Source organism: Melanotaenia boesemani, chromosome 11, assembly GCF_017639745.1.
Source record: "Melanotaenia boesemani isolate fMelBoe1 chromosome 11, fMelBoe1.pri, whole genome shotgun sequence".
Classification (NCBI taxonomy): Eukaryota; Metazoa; Chordata; class Actinopteri; order Atheriniformes; family Melanotaeniidae; genus Melanotaenia; species Melanotaenia boesemani.
The window spans coordinates 26,404,309-26,424,723 of record NC_055692.1 but is presented as its reverse complement, the minus strand read 5'-3'; the positions used below and the strand labels follow the sequence as shown (position 1 = coordinate 26,424,723).

The following is a 20,415-nucleotide window of genomic DNA, read 5'->3' as shown; positions in this document are numbered from 1 at the left end:
TGGGATGGGTGTGAGGGGAGACAACTCAGGCCCTTATTTAAGCAGACGTGTCATGTAGAATCCCACCACTAATTTTTTACCTAATACTAAAAAACATCTAAAACTGAACACATACAATCACAACGCTGCAACACAGAAGAGCCCGTAGTAGTTGCATAATGAGGTGGTCCCAAAAGCAACATGCAGTTTGCCGCTGACGTGAGCAGCTCAGCAGCAACTTGATTCAGACATTAAACACCGCTGGAAGCTTTGCTTTATGAAAGCCCAGCACATCTTATTAGTGTATGTAGAGAAACTCTCCTGCAGACTTCTGCGTTTCATTGTAGAACTCAGATGTACTTACACTGCCCCCTACTGGATTTTAACCTTAATTACAGCAGATTAATCAACTGTCTGCAGCTTAAAAATAAAACAAAAAGCAAATATTCAGACTTACAGCAAAAAATGCGACAGACTCCATGAATGGCAATAAGCTTTTTATTTAAACATTAAGGCAGTGTCTTTTTTTTTTTTCTTTCTTTTTAATTTTTACACTGCTATCCACAAAGCTTGCTGGTGGGCATGTAGAATTTAACCATGTGAATATTTTTCTTCTCGTAATACCAACCTTGAAGCAAGCCACATAAATATTTACATCTCTTCGGTTGTATATACAATCCTTGCTATTATACAGTGGGTTATCATAATTAAAAAAAAAATGCACAAAATGGTTGAACAATGTCTTGTTTGTCAATCCCCACCCACCATCAGGAGTCCAGGGAACATATCAGTAATCAACTATTTTCCTTTTAGGTTTGAATGATTAATGATGATACAAGTGTGCATTAAACAAACTATTGGAACATAAAAAAAAAAAAGAAAGGAAAGAAAAAAGGATGCAGGGTAAAAATTAATTTCAGTGTACTTTTAAAAACATGTTAGTCGTGGGTTTAGGGAACAGCTGGATATGGCTTAGTCTGTTTAGCGTCACATTCTTACATTTCAGCAGTGGAAAAATGATATACATACAGAGTAAAGTACAAAGCTGTATTTTTGCCTTTTATGATGAAATTACAAACCCTCCATCGGTTTTTATAAAATAATAATAAAAAAAAAAAAACTAAAACACGGCTGAGATGAGCTGTCTGCAGGTAAGGCATGCTGGATGCGTCACCGTTGACATGAAAGATGAAGGAGGAGAGGAGGTAGTCCTATAACAGTCATGTCTGTGTTTTTATAATCCATCGAGACAAAAACGAGTGAGAGTTGGAGTCTTTCTCAACAAGCTCACTCCTGTCCCTTCAGAGTGATCAGCCAGGGGAAGCAAAACATCCCTGCGTGTACTGTCACGAACCAGACGTCTCAAATCAATTTACACGCATCAGCCTTTAAAATACTGCAGGAAAGAAGGAGTACATGTCAACTAAAGTTACACACTACCACCAGAATGCCTTCCCCTCAACTTCCTCCAACCCACACAAACACAGGTGGTGTAACTGCACTGCAAGCCTTTTTTTCAGAAAACATCTGATGCAGGTCCAGGTAAGCCATGCTGGGACACAGTTTTGTCTTATTTGGAGGATAATGAGTGAATCAATTAAAAGATAAGGCAGTGACAGATTTAGAAGAGATGAAAAAATGCACACACATTAATAATAATAATAATAATAATAATAATAAAAAATCCAGGAAGTTTCTTTTAATGTTTGGATTTCCCTGTATGGACAGTATAAATCTTAGCATGGGCGGCTAAATGAAAACTTGTGCGTCATTTAGGAACTTCTGTATTTCATGTATATGTAAAATAAATGGCACTTAACACTAAGAATATCTCATAACTGTACAAAATCTGCCAGGATGAGGAGATGAGTCTCAGCGCTTCCTCTGGGCAGTAAAAAGTCAGAGGTCAGACTGTCACAACAGCTCCAAGACCGGGTTCTAGCAGACCAGCTTGGGCTGACACTGTCAAAGACCAGGGGGTCATAGAAAGATGGCTTTATTTTATTTAATTTTTTCATTTTTTGTCACCTCTTTAATGCAAGGAAACTCAAGAGTGACGCTGTGGAATTTGCATTTGAGCAGCTTTAAAGGTTGATCTGCAACCTCCTCACAGCGGCTTAGTCATCATTCACTTTAATGCGATTGTCGCTTCAAGTGTTGGAGCGCTAAACAATAAGCAGCAAGACCAAAAATCAACAGACAGGTTTTAAAGGAAACCTCCACATCTTGATTTCTGAGCTGTTCTTGAGTCCACTTTTACCTGTCCCTGGAAACACAGATTCTTTAAAATGCCATTGTGAACAGACTGACAACTAAGTGCTTAATATCAAAAAACCGTTTCAACAAACACAGACATGGTTAATATAAAAACAGTGAGAAAGTGTCACTCGTCTCAGTGCCACCCATCTGGCAAATCACCTTCCCACACAGATTCCTAAAGGCTTTGCCTTTCTCCAGGGCCCTCCCTATAACATACGACATCAGCAATGAACCACATGTTTACCCTGTAAACCAATGATATGACCCATCCCATGTAATCTCTGCCCTATAATCCCGCCCCCAAAAAGATACATCATTGCAGATAAGAGACAACAAATGTCACCATCAAAGTTTCACCATCAAAATGTACTAAAGGTCTCAACTCACAAAACACAGGACTGGACTGACAGAATTCAAAAGGAGAAAAAAAGAAAGAACCAAAACTAGAAAAAACAGGATGTTGATTCTCCTCCTGTCTCCTTGAATGTATTCTTGTAGTGGTAGCAGGCTGCCTGCACCTGGAGATTACTGTAAAACAAACACATGGGTCCTCGCTGTGTGGGCCGCTGCTCTGGGGTCAGCTTTGTGGTCAAATTAGCCGTCACCAAAGCAGCCATCATCGAAGTCCTCTTTACACATGTTAGACCAGTACACCCAAACAGTACAGATCAATGTGTCTGTATTTATAAGGCCAGTGAGGAATAGTAGTAAAGTTAAAAAAAAAAAAAACAAACATAAAAAACAAAAAACAAACAAACAAAAAAAGCAAGTGATTTGTCCTTTAGAGTAGTCCTGGAGTGAATGCATAACATGTGAGTGCAAACACACACACACACACCCACACCCACACACACAGGGAGCAGCAGAGTTTCACTTCGCCACTTGTTGGCATCTCAGGTGTGTGAAAGGATATTATTTGTGACTGATGGAGGAGATGCAGGTTGGATAGGTGGGGGAAGGTCTGCAGATGCCTCAGCAGTACTTTTGTGTGCGTGTGTGTGTTTGTGTGCATGTGTAGTTGCAGCAGCACAAAGGAGGCTGACTTGTTAGCGGGTCTTTTTGTGCAGTGGCAATTCTGGTCACTCGGTGTCAGACAGGGTCTCGTACTGAGATGAGAGCAGAGGTTTGGGCTCCTCCTCCCAGGAGCGACCGTGTCCAGGTCCTGACCCTGGGCCCTGGCCACCCTGATGGCCAGAGGAGGGGGAATGAGCTGAAACGGTCCCGCTGGGGAAACGCATCATCAGCGGGTTACATGGATAGGGGGTTGGCGTTGAACCTGCAAAAATATGATGTGATCACAACATTCACTAGAAATTTCAAGACTTTTTAAGGCCAAAAAGTTGGTCTTAAAAAAAAATAAAAATAAAAAAAAAGAGTAAATACCTGCAGACAAAGGCCTATCCTCAAAGACACGGTTGATAAGTGGAGTTCGTCTGTTGCAGTCTCCTTCCGAGTGAACAGAGGACACGGAGGAAGGTCTCTCACTCCCAGACAGACCCGGTCCTGGGGACTTAGCCTTGCGACCATTAGAGCGCCCATTGCCTTTTGAGGGCTTCGACCCTCCTGCAAACAGACAGAGCAGAGCTTCAACGTCAAACTACATCTTTTACTGCTCAAACTGCTGCAGAGAAGCAGTGTCTAGCCCCATCGGGGGTAACCACCATAGACAATACAAAGGGAAGATGAGGACACGAGAAAATATTAAAGATGGCTAGCTAGTCATCGGAAACATGTTCTATGCAACCTAAGCTTGATGCTCAGCTGGTGCAAACCCCAAATGTTTTGGCAACCTGATGTAGAGGAGTATCGATGTGCATGGATGACCTTACATGTTGATGGATGTATTATAATGTTATAAATTAATGCAGAGGATGGAAGTGAATATGAAAAGTGTTCAAATGAAGACTGATGTCAGTTTTTTCTACTAGTACACTTGATAAAATACTGTGGACAAAGGCACTGGATGCGGCTAAGACCAAGGGTTTGGGCTGAAATGGCAGGACGGCGATGCTCAGTGATGCCAACGGTCAGATAACAAAATGCTAATTATGTTAGATGAAGTTAAGCTTCAAAGGGCTTTGAAGAAGTGTCACCTTGTGATGAGTCCTCAGCCCGTCCGTCAGCAGATGAACCCGTTGGGTTAGCCGTGTTGGATGGAGAGCGTTCGTCAGATGCATCGTCGTATTTGCCCATTAAGGCTTTTCTGATGATGGCCTCCAGGCCGATGGAGTTGCCAGGTGCCTCTGGAGTTGGATGGCTGCGCACACTCACAGGTCCTGTGATTGGAGGCATTGTTATAAACACGCGGTAAAAAAGTCGTCTTTGTATTTGACCCACTTATAAACAAGCCAAGTCATTTCTGGCTGAAGAATCCTTTCATAAAGATGCCAATCCATTACTTAGGAGTCAGAGACGCCTCAGTCCCAACATGCATTCACAATTCTGCTTTACTGAAACAACTTCTCCAAACAAAAAGGCATCCAATCACAGTCTGTCTTCCTATTTTCAATATCCAATTACCTGCAGTAGTTGATGCTGGCATGTTGAAGATTTCTGTTCCTGGCTGACCAGCATCTGAAAATAGAATCGGAGAAATCGAACATGAGTTTCTCTCCTACTTTTGTTTCCTTTCTGGGCTGAGGTCCGGCCTACTGAATTCACCATCATTTCCAGTCACAGTCATCTTCTTAATCATTTCTTGCTTCTTAGACTTCACAATAGCTGAGGTGCTCTCATTCAGCCTGCTGAAAAATAGTGGACGTTGGGATGTATTGGGAGGAGAACGGGAGCCCAGTCTGCAAGCAGAAAAGCAGTGTCAGGTCAACAAACATACAAAACTAATCCATACTTTCATTCTTTACAAAGTGTGGCCCAGATTTACGTTTCAATGCAAAATATTTACATTTAAATAGATGTAGGTGAAACAACGAGATTGCTTTAACTCGGGTACAGATGCCCTTTTGGAAAAGGGCAAAATATTGACTTTGACTACACAAGCAACAAGGACGGGAATGAGCAAGTACATGCAGGAGTGACTCCCAGCCACATTATCTGGGTGGGTTTTTGTCCTGCTTTGAAATTTTTAATTTTCAAACCAAAATGTTTAGTTTTGGCAAGACATGTTCTGCAACCATGGCACAGAATGGCATGATGAAACATGAGAAATGTTGGCCCAAAATTGTTTGTGTTATATCATACATGATCATTTTCCTGCAGGAAGTCTCTGAAATGTGAACTGGTTCATGTGAGGGTAGGTAAGTCAGACAGTACATTTACTGAAGCAGAGGTCATGCAGGTACCACTACTTACAATAAAGATTTTCTAGTTGGCAACTCACAGTCACTTAGCTGAGCACAAATATCCACAAATCCTTTTCTTCCAAAAGAAATGCCAACATTAAAGAATGAATAGATTTAAACTGTACTGACAGGGAGATTAAAATTTGTAGTTTTAATGGAAGTCAATGGGACACTTGACCACGAAGGTCACCAGAGAAAGTAGCTGATACTACATAAAAAAATACTAATGACATCAAATCAATTTTCTTGTTGATCTTTGACATATCCAGGACACTAATCACAATCAAAGCCTCATCCCGCCATCTCTACAGATGTCCTCCTCGTTGATGCAGGAGTTGGACGAAAGTGTTCGTCAGTCCGTCTGTGCAACAGTCTTCTGCGTCGAGCATAAATGGGTCTTAAAACGACACCCTTCAAGTTGCAACCACCACTCCCAGTCTGACAGCCGCGGTGCACCATCGCCACTATCAGGACTGAGTAAGATCCAAACAGGAGTACAGGAACTTCCAAATGTCAACTCTGTAAGTGATTTGCTCTGTAGGGTTTTACATGTTTTTCACACCACCATTCTACATGTATGAAGTTTGATTGTCAAAAGTGTGGACACTCATTCTCACTGAGTAGACATGTATAAACTTCTTTTGTTACTATATGTGGGAGGCTTGACTTGACTCTAGCTCAGAGCATCCTTACCCTTGGTCTCCCTGCTCGTTAGGGTAGGAGGCCCCTCCTCCCTGGACTTCAGGTTCAGAGTTGGCTCCAGGAGGAGACACTGGTTCAATGCCATCATTTGAAACACTGACAGGTGAAGACTTGGACTGAGAGGGAGACCTGGAGAAAATACAGAGATGAGCTCACTGCATGTGCATCCATGTCAGAATGTTTATTTATTGCCCAGTGGACAGTGATTCCTACCGATCTCTGTTGCATTCTACAGCAAGACCCTCTGGATAGCGGGACCCTTGGGTTGACTCCTGTGAAGTTGGTGGGAGCTGAGAGGCACTGGGTGGACGGGTCAAGTCCAGGACAGGAGAGCCGTGATAGCTTTGCTGCTGCTGGCTCTGTCTGGTGTAGTCTTTAGTTATCACCTCCTGTTTGCATAAAGATTTATCTCTGAATTGTGTCTGGCATTTCTATTTAGACTTATTTAACTGTTTGATAATAATCTGTTCGACATGCTAATTTGTTTGGGTTAGCATTACATTACGAAGCTGACTTACGCTGATGTGCTGTGCCAGGGTGACCACCCTCTGGCTGCCTTTGACACAGGGGGACGGGGGCTGTTGGCCTGGGGACAGTCTTTCTTCTGAGGGGGGACGGTAGAGACCGTGTGGCGGAGCTGAGAGTCAAATCCAAAGAAAAACAGAGATTCATGCACCACACAAACACTAGTAACATCCACTAGGGATGGGAATCAAAAACTGGCTCCATTGGTGAAAATATTCCTGCTGTGTCTCTGTCTAGAGGCTATTAGCTGCTCGCTGATTTAGCAGTCAGCTCACCTGTAGCCACAGGTGAATATGTACTTTATATAATCCATTATAACAGTCAAGTATTGAAACTGTAAACATGTTTTGCAACATGCTTTCATTGTTTGCATCAGGCCACGCATGAGCTGACATCAGAGGAGAAATTATGTACAGTCAAGTAATTAAGACAAATAACATCATACTGTTTAGTTGTTCAGTAAAACAAAGGATAATCCTGTGTTAAAGGAAAGGGTGGCGTGGGGCTGCCCTAATATAATTAAAAACACTTATGAGAAGCATTCAGGAGCCAGATACTGGAAATCCGCATCACTCATTTATTCACCTGGTGAATCTGTTTACGTGGCAGTATTGCATTAATAAGCGTCACATTAGAGTGGTCAGGGTTTAGTTTGTTGCATTCTTCTATAGTTTTCATATTAAGTGATGTATTATTTTCCCCTTTTCTTATCAGAGCTGTAGTTTTGGCATCCATATCAGTTTGAAGATATTGATCTGAATAATTTTCTTTATATTGTTTGTGTGGAGTTGAAAGATTTTAAACTCAAAGTTTACTCTTTTTAGATATTAAGTAGAATAGACAATTCTTTGGAAGTTAGTTCATCCATCAGGATTTTGGTGTATTACATGATGTGTCTGCATAGGAAAACTCAAAGCTCGAGAAACGGTAAACATGTCTGAATGCGCGTGATGAGGTAAAAAACTACTCTTATTTTTAGTACATACTTTGCATATACTGTAGATACAGAAAGCAGGGCTTTGACCAGAAATGATGCTAAAATTGACTGGTTCTGCCTCACTGAATCGACAATGAAGAAGTTCAAAAAGTAATAGTGGGACAACTGTGAAGATGACTGGGGAGTAATTTAAAATTAAAATAAGAAATTGGCTTACAGACAAGGATAATTTTAAAATATTTACTGCTTGATATGAATAAATATGCTATAAACACTATAATAGCAAACTTAAGATTCCTATTCATGTTTGAACAGTAATCTTTGAAACTTCTGTGAAAATAACAAATCCTGCCTGCACGCTCCAGGGAGCACTCCGAGCTCATTTCTAGACCTCTGCATCGTATCTCACTAGGCATTTTCTTGCACAACTCTTGGACTACAACTTTATATTTAGCAGGGGATAATGAGTGCAGGATTGACCGTATAGACTCCTATGAAAGCATGGAGTAGGTGATGCTCTGGTTTTGTTGCTGGCAAGAAATGACACGAGTCTCTGGGTTCATTTCAACAGGACCTTGTGAATCCTGCACTTCTCGCTGTGGTTCTACTGGTTTGTGAATGCATGCTAAGAGCAAGGTGAAAATGTCACTTATATGTGCAGAAACGCATCCTATTAATTGACTGGTTGACTGATGAATACATTAGCTTGCTCAGTTGAACTTAACATGCATGAATGCAGATGTGATGCATTGCTCTGTGCACACAAAAACAAAAATCACAGTCCGAAAAACAGATTAACTTCCAGAGGCTTGATTGAGAGGCAAATGTAAAGAGCTTGCAGTGTGCAAAAAGTAAACTAAAATAAGATAAAAAGGAGAAAAGAAAATCAGCATCAATTACGGTGAGCCATAAACAGGAGCATGCAAAGAGAACTCAAAGTTGTAGTACCCCCTTCCTCTGGATGCCTGAGAACCTCCTCAGTCTTTTTCATGTCCCAACCTACCCCTGGCTCTACAACACTGGTGCTCTTTGGGACCCCAGGGACTCGATTTAGTGGTTGGTATGGCCTTGCAAGAGGTTTTATTAAACTACCATCATGCCAATTTTCTATTCCCATCTTGCTGTGTGGGTTACATATGCACATTTCTCACAGTACTTTCCCCAACTTACCAAGTTTCAAATAGTGCCACATTAGGTAGGCAAAAGGGGAAGTTACTGTGCTCATGAAACCAAAATGTGGCAGCCCTACTGAACAAGTATCCTGTGGTGAACTGCCTTTCAGACCGTTTAAAATGCCCTTGTTATGCCTAATAGCGTAATGTGAAATTGCATTTAATGCTGTTAGCCTAATGGGAAAAAGGAGGAGTGGCAGAGGACAAAGTCACATCTTTTATACAAAAGAAAATTAATATAAGTAGCAAAGGATATTCTGTCGATATGCCATCAGCTCTAGCTTCCTTAAAGGACACTTAGGTCCTTTTAAGTGGAAACTAAAATATTAGTCACTATTACTATTACTCTATCAATGCTCCGTTAAGCTTGTAAACCACCCATAATAGTTCAGTTTTAGTCTTTCAGGTTCAAATTTGACACGCTAGATGTGTGACTTTCAAGAGGGCATCCTTGGTGGTCTTTAAGTTTGTGAAGTAAAGCTAAAAATAAAATAAAGCAACAAATTGTAGCACTAAAAAAAGAAAAAAAAAGTCAATGAGTTGAGCTGATTTGATAATGCCAATCACCACAGCGTGCAATAGGCCACAGACTGCTGGGGGAGGTCTGGGTGATGAGGGGGGAACCCTGGGATCCAGAGCGTCTTACCATCAGTGGCGCTGCTGACAACGAGCGAACCCGTCTCTGGCATCCCCGTTTCACAAGAAATTTGACGCATAATAATGGCGTTTATGAAGTTGGCCGCAGTCATGGTGGTCTTACCGAGTGATAGGAGCTCTTGTTCCTGAATGGACTTCGGTTTGTTTTGAGTCTTTTCTCTACTAGGTGTACCGCTTTCTCCGCGGCCAGAAGTGTTATCCAACTGCGGAGGTAGCATGTGTTGAGGACGGCCTGAAGCCGGGGGATAAGAGCCGGGGTATATTCCTCCTGGGTTGGGACTGGACAGCTTGGGGTCAGATTTACCCAGGGTCCCATGCTGGTCCTGCACGTGTTTGGGTAGACTTCCTCTGTTTTTGCCTCCATCACGACTCTGCTCTTTGGCTAAAGTGGACTCTATAGCAGGTGGGTAGGCGTCAGGTGGCACACCTGTCCTTTGGTGGCCAGGGTAACCTTGGTAGCGGGATGACCCTGAGGGCATGGACCTGGCAGGAAACACACACATCATATATGTTTACATGTACATGTTTTGATAAATGTGACAGTTTCGATAAAAACAGAACTAAAATGCAAGTTACCGTAACACGGATGAGCCGGAGTGCTCGCTGACAGAAAGACTTTTGCCCCCAGTGTTGTGTAAGACACTGGGCCTCTGCTGCACATTGTCCTGGGTACGAGGAGACACTGGCGAGTGCTGGTGGCTATATGGTTGGGATGCAGGTCTCCCGCTGCTGCTAGCTAAGCTGTGCTCTGTACCTGAAAAACATGAACAGATGGTTGTAACTCTCTAAATTTGGGAGTCTTGACTCAAACTACACGTGTGTCACATTTAACATCAAGAATAAAACAATCTCCTCCACACCTGGTCGCCAAATGGGGGCGTGCTCCACATTTCCTAGAGAGCCTCCCTTCTCTCTGTCACGGTCCCGTTCTCTCTCTCGCTCTCTTTCCCTTTCTCGCTCTCGTCTTTCCCGATCCCGTTCGAGCTCCCTCTCTCTGTCACGTTGTTCGCGCTCTCTCTCGTGATCGCGCTCTGAAGATGAGGGTGCACCTTGAATTTTGTTTATGTGTGAGGAGCCAACTAAATAGAAAAAAGGCAGGGGGGGGGGGGGTTATAAAAACATTCAAAGTGCAGCAAATCGACATGCTCTTGTGAGATGAATCATACCAGGTGAGATAGGTGAGGTGGTGTAAGGCCTGCCAGCGAAGGTGGTGCTTGTCCCAGGGATGTAGGTGATGCGATCCATTGGGGAGCTGGCTGTCCCTGCAGAGGGAGGGACCAGGACAGGCAAGTGGGGCACCTGAGAAAGATCGATGATCCCTAGGGGACAGAAGGAAGAGAACTGGGTTACAAGTTGCTTGATTATCCTGTGAATGTTTCACTTTTTGCTTGTTAACATTTGGCTCCTTCATTACAATCAATTGCAAACTAAACAGAAACACAAATCACCACATTACAACATTTGAGCAACTTCTAAGGAATCCAGTTTGGATTTAGTTAATTAATATATGAACAAATAAAGATAAATGATAATAAATGATTTCTCTTCAGTAAGTAACTATTACTGCAAATATTTACTGTGACTAGTAAATATGCAACATTATGAAGGCATTTTCCAGACAAGTTATAAGCTGTGGCAAATTGATGTGAATGCTTCAAAAGTATTATATTTCATATTATAGCCTACTTGTAATTTGAAGAGGCACACATATCCCGTGGAGGGAAAAATGTCAGAGAATATTAAGCATCCATGTAGTTTACATCTCTGCCACATGATGACTAAATCAAGTTCTGTCCCAAATAGTCACATCAAAAGAAAAAGACTCCTGTTAAGTAACAAATTTAATTTTCTTAACTAAATGTAGTTCAGTTCTGAATAGGAAGAAATTGATCCCCTCATGTCAGTTGGAGCACACTAACAAAACAAAACCTGAAGGGGCTTTTGATTGCAGTTGTGGTCAAATTTTAAGCCTTTTCCACATATCGGATGTGCCGTATGGGCGAAACAAAGACTAATCCTCCTTGTAATTTACATATGCCAAACGGAGGTGGCTCAGTCCCACATCTGTGTGTCTGAAAGAAACACCTGTCAAGCTGGTATTGTCCATTCAGCTGTGATGACAGCATCGCTTGTTTGAGTGGTGAATTTTATGTCTGTAACCACAAATGAGGTGCCTCTGTTACTACCTTAACTGTGCTGGCTCAGAACCGCTTCAGAAACATTGAACAGGATGACGAAAGTATGAAAATCCTTATCTTCTTGCATGTTTATGATCAATACTTTGTGAAAGACAGACAGTGGGAATGCAGACTTCACAGATATCATCTCAGCTTTGGCATCTGGGTTTGGAGTGAACACTTGTGACCTATATCCAAGCGCTGTAAAAGACACCATCGCCGTTCTTACATAATCTTTAACAGAACAAACGTTCACAGAATAAGAGAAGATTACTTGTCTAATGTTATAAGATGTAATTTTAACTTTTCATGTCTACTTATTCATTTTTAAAGTGAGTGTAAAAGCCTTGTTATGTCAGTTGTGCCGTCAAGACTCCCAACATTACATCAAGATGTAGCAAGACATACGCTGGCGTGACTACAGTACAGAACATAAAAGACAGGACTAGAGGTAGACTAATTAAGTGGTCCACAAATTATTTATCAATTTCAGTTAAATCAGCATTGGCTGATTATTTCACAGTAACTGCAGCTAATTATTTTATGAGGCCAGTAAATATTTAAAATGAATGTAAACACAGCCGAACCGCAGGAAGCCTTAAAAAGATATCTGCTCTTTAAATGATCAACATTAGTCATTAAAAGAAATTCATACCTATCAACTACTATCTAACACAATTTGTATTAATTTACAAGTTAAATCAACTTATTTCACTGTGTGGCTGGTGAATGAAAAGAGTGCATCAAGTTTAACTTGCAAGGAGAAAATTTTTATCTTAAACATATGGGAATGCTGCTCAATGCACTGTAGAGAGCAGCATTCACAATTCCAGTTTGGAGCTAAATTTACAGCTCCAAACAGCATGTATAAATCCCATTTGAATTGCTGTTCACTGACTGGTTAGTTTTTGGAAACACGATCAGCATTGCAAAGTGGTCCTAAAAGACTGGTGACATTGAAACATCTGTTTGCTGGGAAAATAAGTCAAACGTTGCAGTATGTTCTAGCTTTCGTGAAGATGAACTATCTTTCAGCATTATGGTTGAATACAGAAATGCAGAATACACTATAGGAAGGGTCAAGCGTGCTTATATATATATATATATATATATATGTATATCCCAGTTACAGCAGACTGGTGTGATGACTATGAAAACACTGATAAGTTCAAATCTCTGTCTTCTCTTACCCTGTTCTGATGTCAAACACTACCTTTTAATCAAAGCCTCTAATATCTCTAAAACAAACAGGCTAATGCAAATATTTGTGTTAAACACACATTCAGACAGGAACCTTTAGAAAAAACAAGAAACAGGCAATGCAGCACCTTCCTGCAGGGCTGCAGGAAGATGCAAAGTTAGAAGGTATTAATTATTTGATGTGCCTAGTTAGTTTTTTTTTTTTTTTAACCTTCTCTCTAAATGAATCACAACATCCTTAAAACCCAACTGGAACACAAAAAGATATGAGTGAGTATGTTGATCTAACTTTCAGTCCCTTAGTCTTACCACGTGGGGGAGCAGAGTAGGGCAGCTGCAAGGGCTGGTCTCGAGGAGCAAGGCCCCTAAGCAGGTCTGAGCGCTGGGCAGCCATTGCAGCAGCTGCAGGCCACTGGTGCATCTGCTGAGAGGTGATGTAGTCATTGAGAAGCGTCTGGCGGTTTTCGAGGGCTGCTGTGTCAGGATAGCTACGGATGAGGTAGGGGTAGGAATGAGGGTAAGCCGGATTGGGAGCAAGGTGGCGAGGCAAGTAGTAGGCCGCTGTTGGTGAAGAGCAGAATACCATCCGTTAGGAAAACAATTATACTGGACAAGTCAACACAGATGTTTTCTTTCATATATATTTTTTGTGACCTCATTAATGCAAGCTAAACTAACTAATCTTATCTGAAGTTAAAGGATTTTGACTTCGGAATTACCAGGGTCAATGTGGATACCGCGGGGAAGTGCTGCAGGATCGAAAGCTAAAGGAATCTGACGGTACATGTCTGTAGTTCCAAGACCCTGCAGCAGACGCTCATAGGCCTGTTGATCTGCAACACCAGAGAGAGGGGATTTAGTAGCACTCATCTCCCTGGGGTTCGGTGTGGCCTTACGCTCCTGAGAAGAATTCTTACTAGAACCTGGAGTAAAAACAGAGAAGAGGAACTTCATGGACAAGTTGTGTAGGTTTAAAGTAAAGTTTCAAGTTTCAACACATTTCAATCAAACTTAATACGCCATACTTATTTGTTTTTTTGTTGTTTTTTTTTTTAAACACAAAATATATTCTAAAACCTTCAATTCAAATGATAAATTTTGATCTTTTCTTTAGAAAATTACCTTGTCTTCTTGAGATATACCCACCCTCATGCTGCCTTTGGCTTGCCTCCCTGGACAGCGGAGAGCCACGATGTGAAGGTCCAGGGTAAGGGGTCCTTAAGGCGCCTTTGTCATCATAGCCCACTGGGCTATGATGAGCTTTGCCTCCCTGCTCTGCCCCCAGAGTAAGTGGTGATGAGCGGGCAATGGGGCTTGCAGTACTGACCACCGCACTGGGCCGCCCTTTAGGTGCCTCCTCATATCGACCCCTATCAGGGCGCATGTCTAAGTGGGTGGGTGTACTGTGGTAGGAACGTGGCGAACTGGCTATGATGGAACGGACATCGTGACGTTTCCCTGAACCAGGTGCTTCCTGCTTTACAGGTGTTCCCTGAACAGAGGTGTAAGAGGAATTTAACAGCTAAGAAGCATTAAGGTTGCGTAACTTGTAACAGGTCTTGTTTTGTGTATACCTCCTTGGTAGGCTGCCTGGGCTCCTCCTTTGGAATGAGGTGGATGGAGCGTCTAACCTCCCTCACCGTGGGCACAATGGTCTCTCTGCCCTTCATCGGATCAGGTAATGAACTGGATCCATGGGGTGGGGAGCCCTCTCTCTTCATCTGCTTAGCTTCCCGCCTCATGTATCCATCCGGAGGGTCCAGATGACGGGGTATACCTGAAATCAGAAGAATACGTTAATTCTATTTTAAAAAGAGGTAAAAATCAGATGATTCTGCTATAAATTTTAGCCATCACACCTTGTGAGATTGAACCACGGATGTGATGAGCATCTTTGTAAGGTGCGTGATGTGGACTGTCTCTATCATGAGGCATAGCTCGACCAATAAGACCTGAAAGAGAGGTAGAGCAACGAGGTTAGATCCAAGATTACAGAGAAGACATTTAATCAATAATACAAGTTTAATGTTATTGTTTTTATTTAAAAAAAAAAAACAGAAAGAAAAGCCGAACTTGATGTGTATGTGCTGTCATTTCTTACCTTCACAGTTGGCAGCAGACAGCGATTCCCTCACTGGAAGCCCTCTGCCTCCCTCCATAACATCATAAGGACGCTTCAGGCCTAGAATTTCTCCAGGCTGCCCTGAGCCTCTGCCCTCATCTTTGGGGGTCTGAGATGCTGGGCCTATGAATGACAAACTCAATGCATGAACTACACAGATGCATACTTCATATACATTTTTTGTGTTCCATTTTGCTTTTAAATTCCATCAATACTTCATATGAATATCCCAACATTCCGTATAGTGCTAGCAAGGTCAGACGGAAACCACTTTTCTTTGGAGGATGTACTCACGATCATATGCGAGGATGTGCGCACCAATGCCCTCGAAGACCACCTCACTTTTCGACAATGCCTCGTCCCGCTCCCTCTCAGCTCGGCTCGCGCTGTCTTCGGTGATTAGACGTGTTATGGTTCCCTTATACAGCACATCAGCCGGTGTCCCCTTAGGTTATTAAAAAACATGAAACAAACTTTATTGTCATGCTTTTAATACTAGTTACAGCACAGAGAGTACACACACCTTGACTACCAGCAAGCCTCCACTAGTGGCCTTTAATAAATCACAATGCAGGTAAATGACAACACATATTTAATGAAAAACAAAAACAAAATAATAATGTTGAGGTAGAATATAACTTAATTACGAAGCGTTTTTCCTTTTAAGATTGTTCTATTGGATACAATGCAAGGTACAGTAATAAGTTGTTCATTTGCCTTCAACATATGTTGTGTTGTGTACAGCATGTGCATTTCATGTTCTTGCCTTCACCGCAGAAAGCGTGGTTGTTGTGACAGGGACATAACAGAATTCAAAATTAAGCAAACAGGTACTTAAAAGCCAGTCTTTAAAAGACAAAGTATACTGTTAGAAGACAAAATGTGCATCCATTTGGAAGCAGATGACAGCAGGCTGATTTGCCTAAAAGATTTGCCTTTGAATCACATAACTTGTACTCTGTGTGAGTCATATTTCAACAGTGAATGGTGAAGAGATCAAAAATAGTAGTAGAGGGCTGAACAGGAGACAGCAGAGGCTGAGAGCACATTTTAGATCTGTTGGTTGCTGCTTTTTCAAGAAGTGTTTACCTAAGGGAGGAGGATGAGTAGTTGTTTACATGATAAGATGACACTGACTAAAGCAGACCTCACCTGTTCTTTGAGAAAATGCATCACTGCCAGATTTGAGTGCTTACACACCAATGCTATCAATCCATCTAGCTGTAATCTATACAACAGGATTAACACATCATATCATTCACCAGTCTTTAATGTCATTAATCCATTATGGTGAATAACAGCCTCCACAACACTTGTTTTCTCTTGTTTGCAATACAAGAGTGGGCATATCAATAACTGGGTTTAGCCGACATCTAGAGTACGCAGATAAATAAAAGAAAGAACAGATGCTGTACAGCGTGTACCTGTTGCTAAGGTAACAGGGCCATTCAGAGCTGCGGTTATGTCACAGCAACATGGAAATCCAGCAGCCATATAACTTGGTTTGCCTCATGACCTTTCGCCAGCTTTGCTGTTCTCGTTTATCACAGGTACAAAGACGCACAAAGGCAGTTTAAGTTGAGGGCAGTGGTGTTATATTGTGTGTTCAGGGGCTGATGATTGCATCAGTATTTGCAAAACCAGAGTTAACCACCAGAAGAAGTGGGGGTGTAATCAGTCTATGTATGAGAAAAATGAACCTTAGCACAGTCTACAGTGTTTCAGTTCACACTTGCTCTGTCACTAACTGTATATGGTAAATGGCATTTGTACAGTGTAACATGAGAAGATCAGTTTCATTCCCCTCATACAGGCCATTTTTAAAAACATCCGAATTTATTTATTTAAAATGGGACCATGCATATTAATTGACATGAGATTCACCATGTAAATATGTCAGATTTAGCTTTTCAAGCTAATTTCCGTCTGTAGCCCCATGGCAGGTCAAAGTATGAAAAAATCATGAACATACAAGGATTGTTAGTATAAACAAAAAAAAAAAATACCCAAAAGTCAGTCAGTCGTGCAATAAACATATAAAACAGACAAAAATAATATATACATGACCCAGAGCACATGGTTAAAATATGCTGACAAAAATACAAACATGTGCAAGTTTGCTTGTCCAGGAGCCACATTTTAACTGATTTGGAAAAAGCTTTTATTGATTAGATGTTCCTGAGTTCTGTAGTGGAAGTGTTCCAGGTGTCTGGTGCTCTGACAGAAAACGACGGAGGTTGTTCAGAGGCTCTCAGCTTAAAAAAGGGGAAGAAAACTGTTTGGTAGTTATGTGTTGTAATTCACCACACACTTTTTTTTAACTTTGTCAGCAAAATACTCATAATGCACCAACTTGAGGATTGCCCCATCCAACACAGTAGTACCATACTGCACATATGGCAGACAGTCATAGCAAAAAAAACAAAGCTACTGGGGATTATCTGTAAATTGCATCAAACCAACAGCCTGAGAGTGCATTAACGTTGAAAAAGCAGAGTTCATCAGAACTGAACACAAATGTCTTAGCTATCAGATATTTGATGATAAATCTGAATTAAATTGTCCCAAATGGAAATTGATGCATGTATAAAATCCAAAGTAAAATATGAGCAGGAAGTGTCCCTACAAAATGAACAAGGATATTTCTTACCACAAGCCTAGCCCACATGTCTGAGCTCACCTGAGTAATGGAGCCACCTCTGTAGGATAATGCAGAATCTGGATGCATTCTGGTCCCTGGGATGCCCTTGGTGATACTACCTCCCTGGACAGCTGAAAGAGAAGCTGAAAAGATTGGACCAAACAAACTCTTGTCAAGATGAGCCAAAAGACATGCTTTTATATGTAAACAAAAGAAGCAGCAGTGGTGTAATAGCAGTTTTGCATACTTCTGAGTGTGTGTCTACCAGCCTGACACAAAAATCTGGGCAGTTTCTCTCATTTTTCACCTCCCCTCAAACCCTGTCTGATTAGATGGGCTTCAAAGAGCTAAACTCCAGACCGATTTTCAGCTGAGATTTAAGTCTAATCTGGATCACCCCAGTACATTCAGAGACACGTCCCCAAGTCACAGATTTGGAGGTAAATCTTCTGCATTAATGTGCTGAAAAGACTCCTTATTCAACTTTGTTATGTTGATTGAGAGCAAAATAAAATAGCTTTAATAAATTATTCTATTTTAAGGTCATTTAGCAGACGATTTCATCCAAAGCAATTCACATTTGAGTGTAAGGACAACCCCAACAAGATTGGACATCACAACTAAGTGGTAGTCAGACTTTAATATTTTGCCAGGACGCTTTAGTAAAACTATGTGCCGTGAGGGATAAGAAATAAGACGGCGATTAAGTATACAAAGAAATAAAATAATGTGAGCAATCAGTGAATGACCCACCTCGTCCAGAAGCACCGTCTTGAAGTACCCCCGGGGTGGACAGGTTATCAGCTTGAGACGATGAGCTGTGAGGAGATAACTGTTCCTGCTTTACCACTGGGTAAGTACCTGCTGTACAACACATACCAGTACGAGAAAAAGAAAGTTATACAGAGTGGAGGTAACAACACTGAAATCTCTACTCTGAGATTTTTAAAAGATAAAAAAAAAAAATCAGCGTCAACTTCGAGAAAAGAAAAACTAGAAAGTACAAATGTCGCCAGCGGACTTTACTCACCGACTTTCTTATCCATCCACGGCAGCCCCATCGGTGCAGTGGGCATCTTTGTGTGGTCCAACCCATGAGCGGGACTGTGTAACTGTACTGGGGTACCCTGAAGAATTATTTATAAATACAACATCACTTTTTGTTTTGTTTTTATTCTGTTCAGTGTTTTAATATCTTATGTGGCAAATACAGAAAGTTTGTGACAACTACTTTTTTGGGTCAACAACACACTTCATTAAAATCCCTTTGTGTGCTTGTATACCTGTGTGATAGAGCCTCCAGGTTTGGTGGAGGAAATGAGAGGTGGAGGCTCTGGCATTGAGCTGGGTCTCACAGCCGCTAGCCTAACACTGTCCTGTGACAGACCAGAGAGTGAGGGGTGTCCTGCTTGCTGGAACGCTGCAAGAGCAAACACATCGCAGATTTGAGTATTTACTGGGAAAGGGCTTGTAGATCATCTTAAAGGTCAAAAATAAATCTTGCCTCTAGACATAAATGAATATGTTGTATGTATGAAGTTTGTAAAGATAGACAGCGCTTTACAGACAAGATGACTCACTGCTGAAGTGGAGCAGATGCTGCTCATGACTGATCTTGGCCATGTCTCGTGGGGACATGGGGTAAGGGGAGAGAACTGGGCGACCCAAGTTTGAGGTCCTCAATTCGTCAGGGCCTAGTCCCTGCTTCTTGGCTTCACCATGAGGAGAGAAAGCTTGGGACCGTTCTACAACATGAGCACACAAAGTGTCATCAAGAAGCCATCTTTTTTGTTTTTACCAGATTTGCATAAACTGCAGCTGAAATGTTGAGAACTTCCTTTAGTGATAAATAAAGTACCCAGTTTATATTTTCATCTACCGTGCAGTCACTTGTTCTTAAGAGAACATAAAGCCCCCCCTTCCCCAGTGCCACCGATGTAAACATGCACATCGACATGTACATAATCAATTGTTAAATGCATTATAATTCTGCATTGAAGTTTATGGGATTCTGTTCTGCCAAAGGCGGAGTCATAAAGAAGCAGAGGCAAGAAGCAACAGGTGAACTTATTTAACCCCTGCTACACCTTCCCCCTGGGTAAGGTATTAAGAGCTTTGTAAGTATTATTTCGTTTATATACATAAATAAGTAAAAAGCTGCAGTAATCTGAAGTTCAGAGCTGCTGTATCAAGTTGATTATAAAAAGACTTCTCTTTATCTGGACAGTTAGAAATGCTTGCACTGTGCTCCTAAATATTCACATTTAATAAGCTTACAGTAAGTCCACTGAACGAGACTATGTTCCCTTCTGGGTCAATAGCAATACAAGATCATTTATCAGTTCCCTCTTCACGAGTGTCCCAGAAACGCTTTAATACCCTCAACACTAGAGAGGAAACTCAAGGTTAGAGCTCATAGCAAGGACCAACTAAGTAAAACTAGATCAAACGCTCCAGGAAAAGCATTTTGTGCAGGGCTTCCACTAACTACTTTTTCCTAATAATTTAATTATTCCTTTTATCTTGTATCCATAAATCCATTTATCACTAACAATGTGCCATGTCATGCAGACATAAATTGTGCAGAATGGTACGAAGAATTTAATAGAAATTATTATTATATGAGAAAAACAGCGCTACGATCAGTTATTACAAACAGATGCCACAAATTGTGAGATTTAAAACTCCAGCAGCTAAATGAGTCTTCATAGCAATACAAATAGTTTTCTGCTGAGATGGAGTTGC

General features: G+C 41.4%; 1 protein-coding gene across 5 annotated transcripts in view; it reads right to left on the bottom strand.

Annotated features, from left to right (window-relative positions):
- Positions 1 to 474: 474 nt before the first annotated feature.
- ncor2 (nuclear receptor corepressor 2) overlaps positions 475 to 20,415 on the bottom strand; it is an 86,913-nt gene continuing 66,972 nt past the window's right edge. The window contains exons 23-46 of one of the 5 annotated variants that reach the window (XM_042000220.1): positions 19,251 to 19,415; positions 18,954 to 19,090; positions 18,701 to 18,797; positions 18,424 to 18,534; positions 17,710 to 17,801; positions 15,324 to 15,474; positions 15,009 to 15,152; positions 14,767 to 14,859; positions 14,482 to 14,684; positions 14,030 to 14,399; positions 13,627 to 13,830; positions 13,217 to 13,468; positions 10,697 to 10,849; positions 10,391 to 10,609; positions 10,107 to 10,284; positions 9,634 to 10,013; positions 6,758 to 6,876; positions 6,453 to 6,628; positions 6,231 to 6,368; positions 4,900 to 5,033; positions 4,759 to 4,812; positions 4,332 to 4,514; positions 3,622 to 3,801; positions 475 to 3,514 (exon numbers count right to left, since the gene is read on the bottom strand). In XM_042000220.1, coding sequence (XP_041856154.1) covers positions 3,318 to 3,514; positions 3,622 to 3,801; positions 4,332 to 4,514; positions 4,759 to 4,812; positions 4,900 to 5,033; positions 6,231 to 6,368; positions 6,453 to 6,628; positions 6,758 to 6,876; positions 9,634 to 10,013; positions 10,107 to 10,284; positions 10,391 to 10,609; positions 10,697 to 10,849; positions 13,217 to 13,468; positions 13,627 to 13,830; positions 14,030 to 14,399; positions 14,482 to 14,684; positions 14,767 to 14,859; positions 15,009 to 15,152; positions 15,324 to 15,474; positions 17,710 to 17,801; positions 18,424 to 18,534; positions 18,701 to 18,797; positions 18,954 to 19,090; positions 19,251 to 19,415 — 4,130 coding nt within the window. In that variant the 3' untranslated portion in view covers positions 475 to 3,317. Of the gene's footprint in view, positions 3,515 to 3,621; positions 3,802 to 4,331; positions 4,515 to 4,758; positions 4,813 to 4,899; positions 5,034 to 6,230; positions 6,369 to 6,452; positions 6,629 to 6,757; positions 6,877 to 9,633; positions 10,014 to 10,106; positions 10,285 to 10,390; positions 10,610 to 10,696; positions 10,850 to 13,216; positions 13,469 to 13,626; positions 13,831 to 14,029; positions 14,400 to 14,481; positions 14,685 to 14,766; positions 14,860 to 15,008; positions 15,153 to 15,323; positions 15,475 to 17,709; positions 17,814 to 18,423; positions 18,535 to 18,700; positions 18,798 to 18,953; positions 19,091 to 19,250; positions 19,416 to 20,415 lie in introns of all 5 variants that reach the window. The other 4 variants (XM_042000219.1, XM_042000218.1, XM_042000221.1 and 1 more) reach the window with 4 other exon arrangements.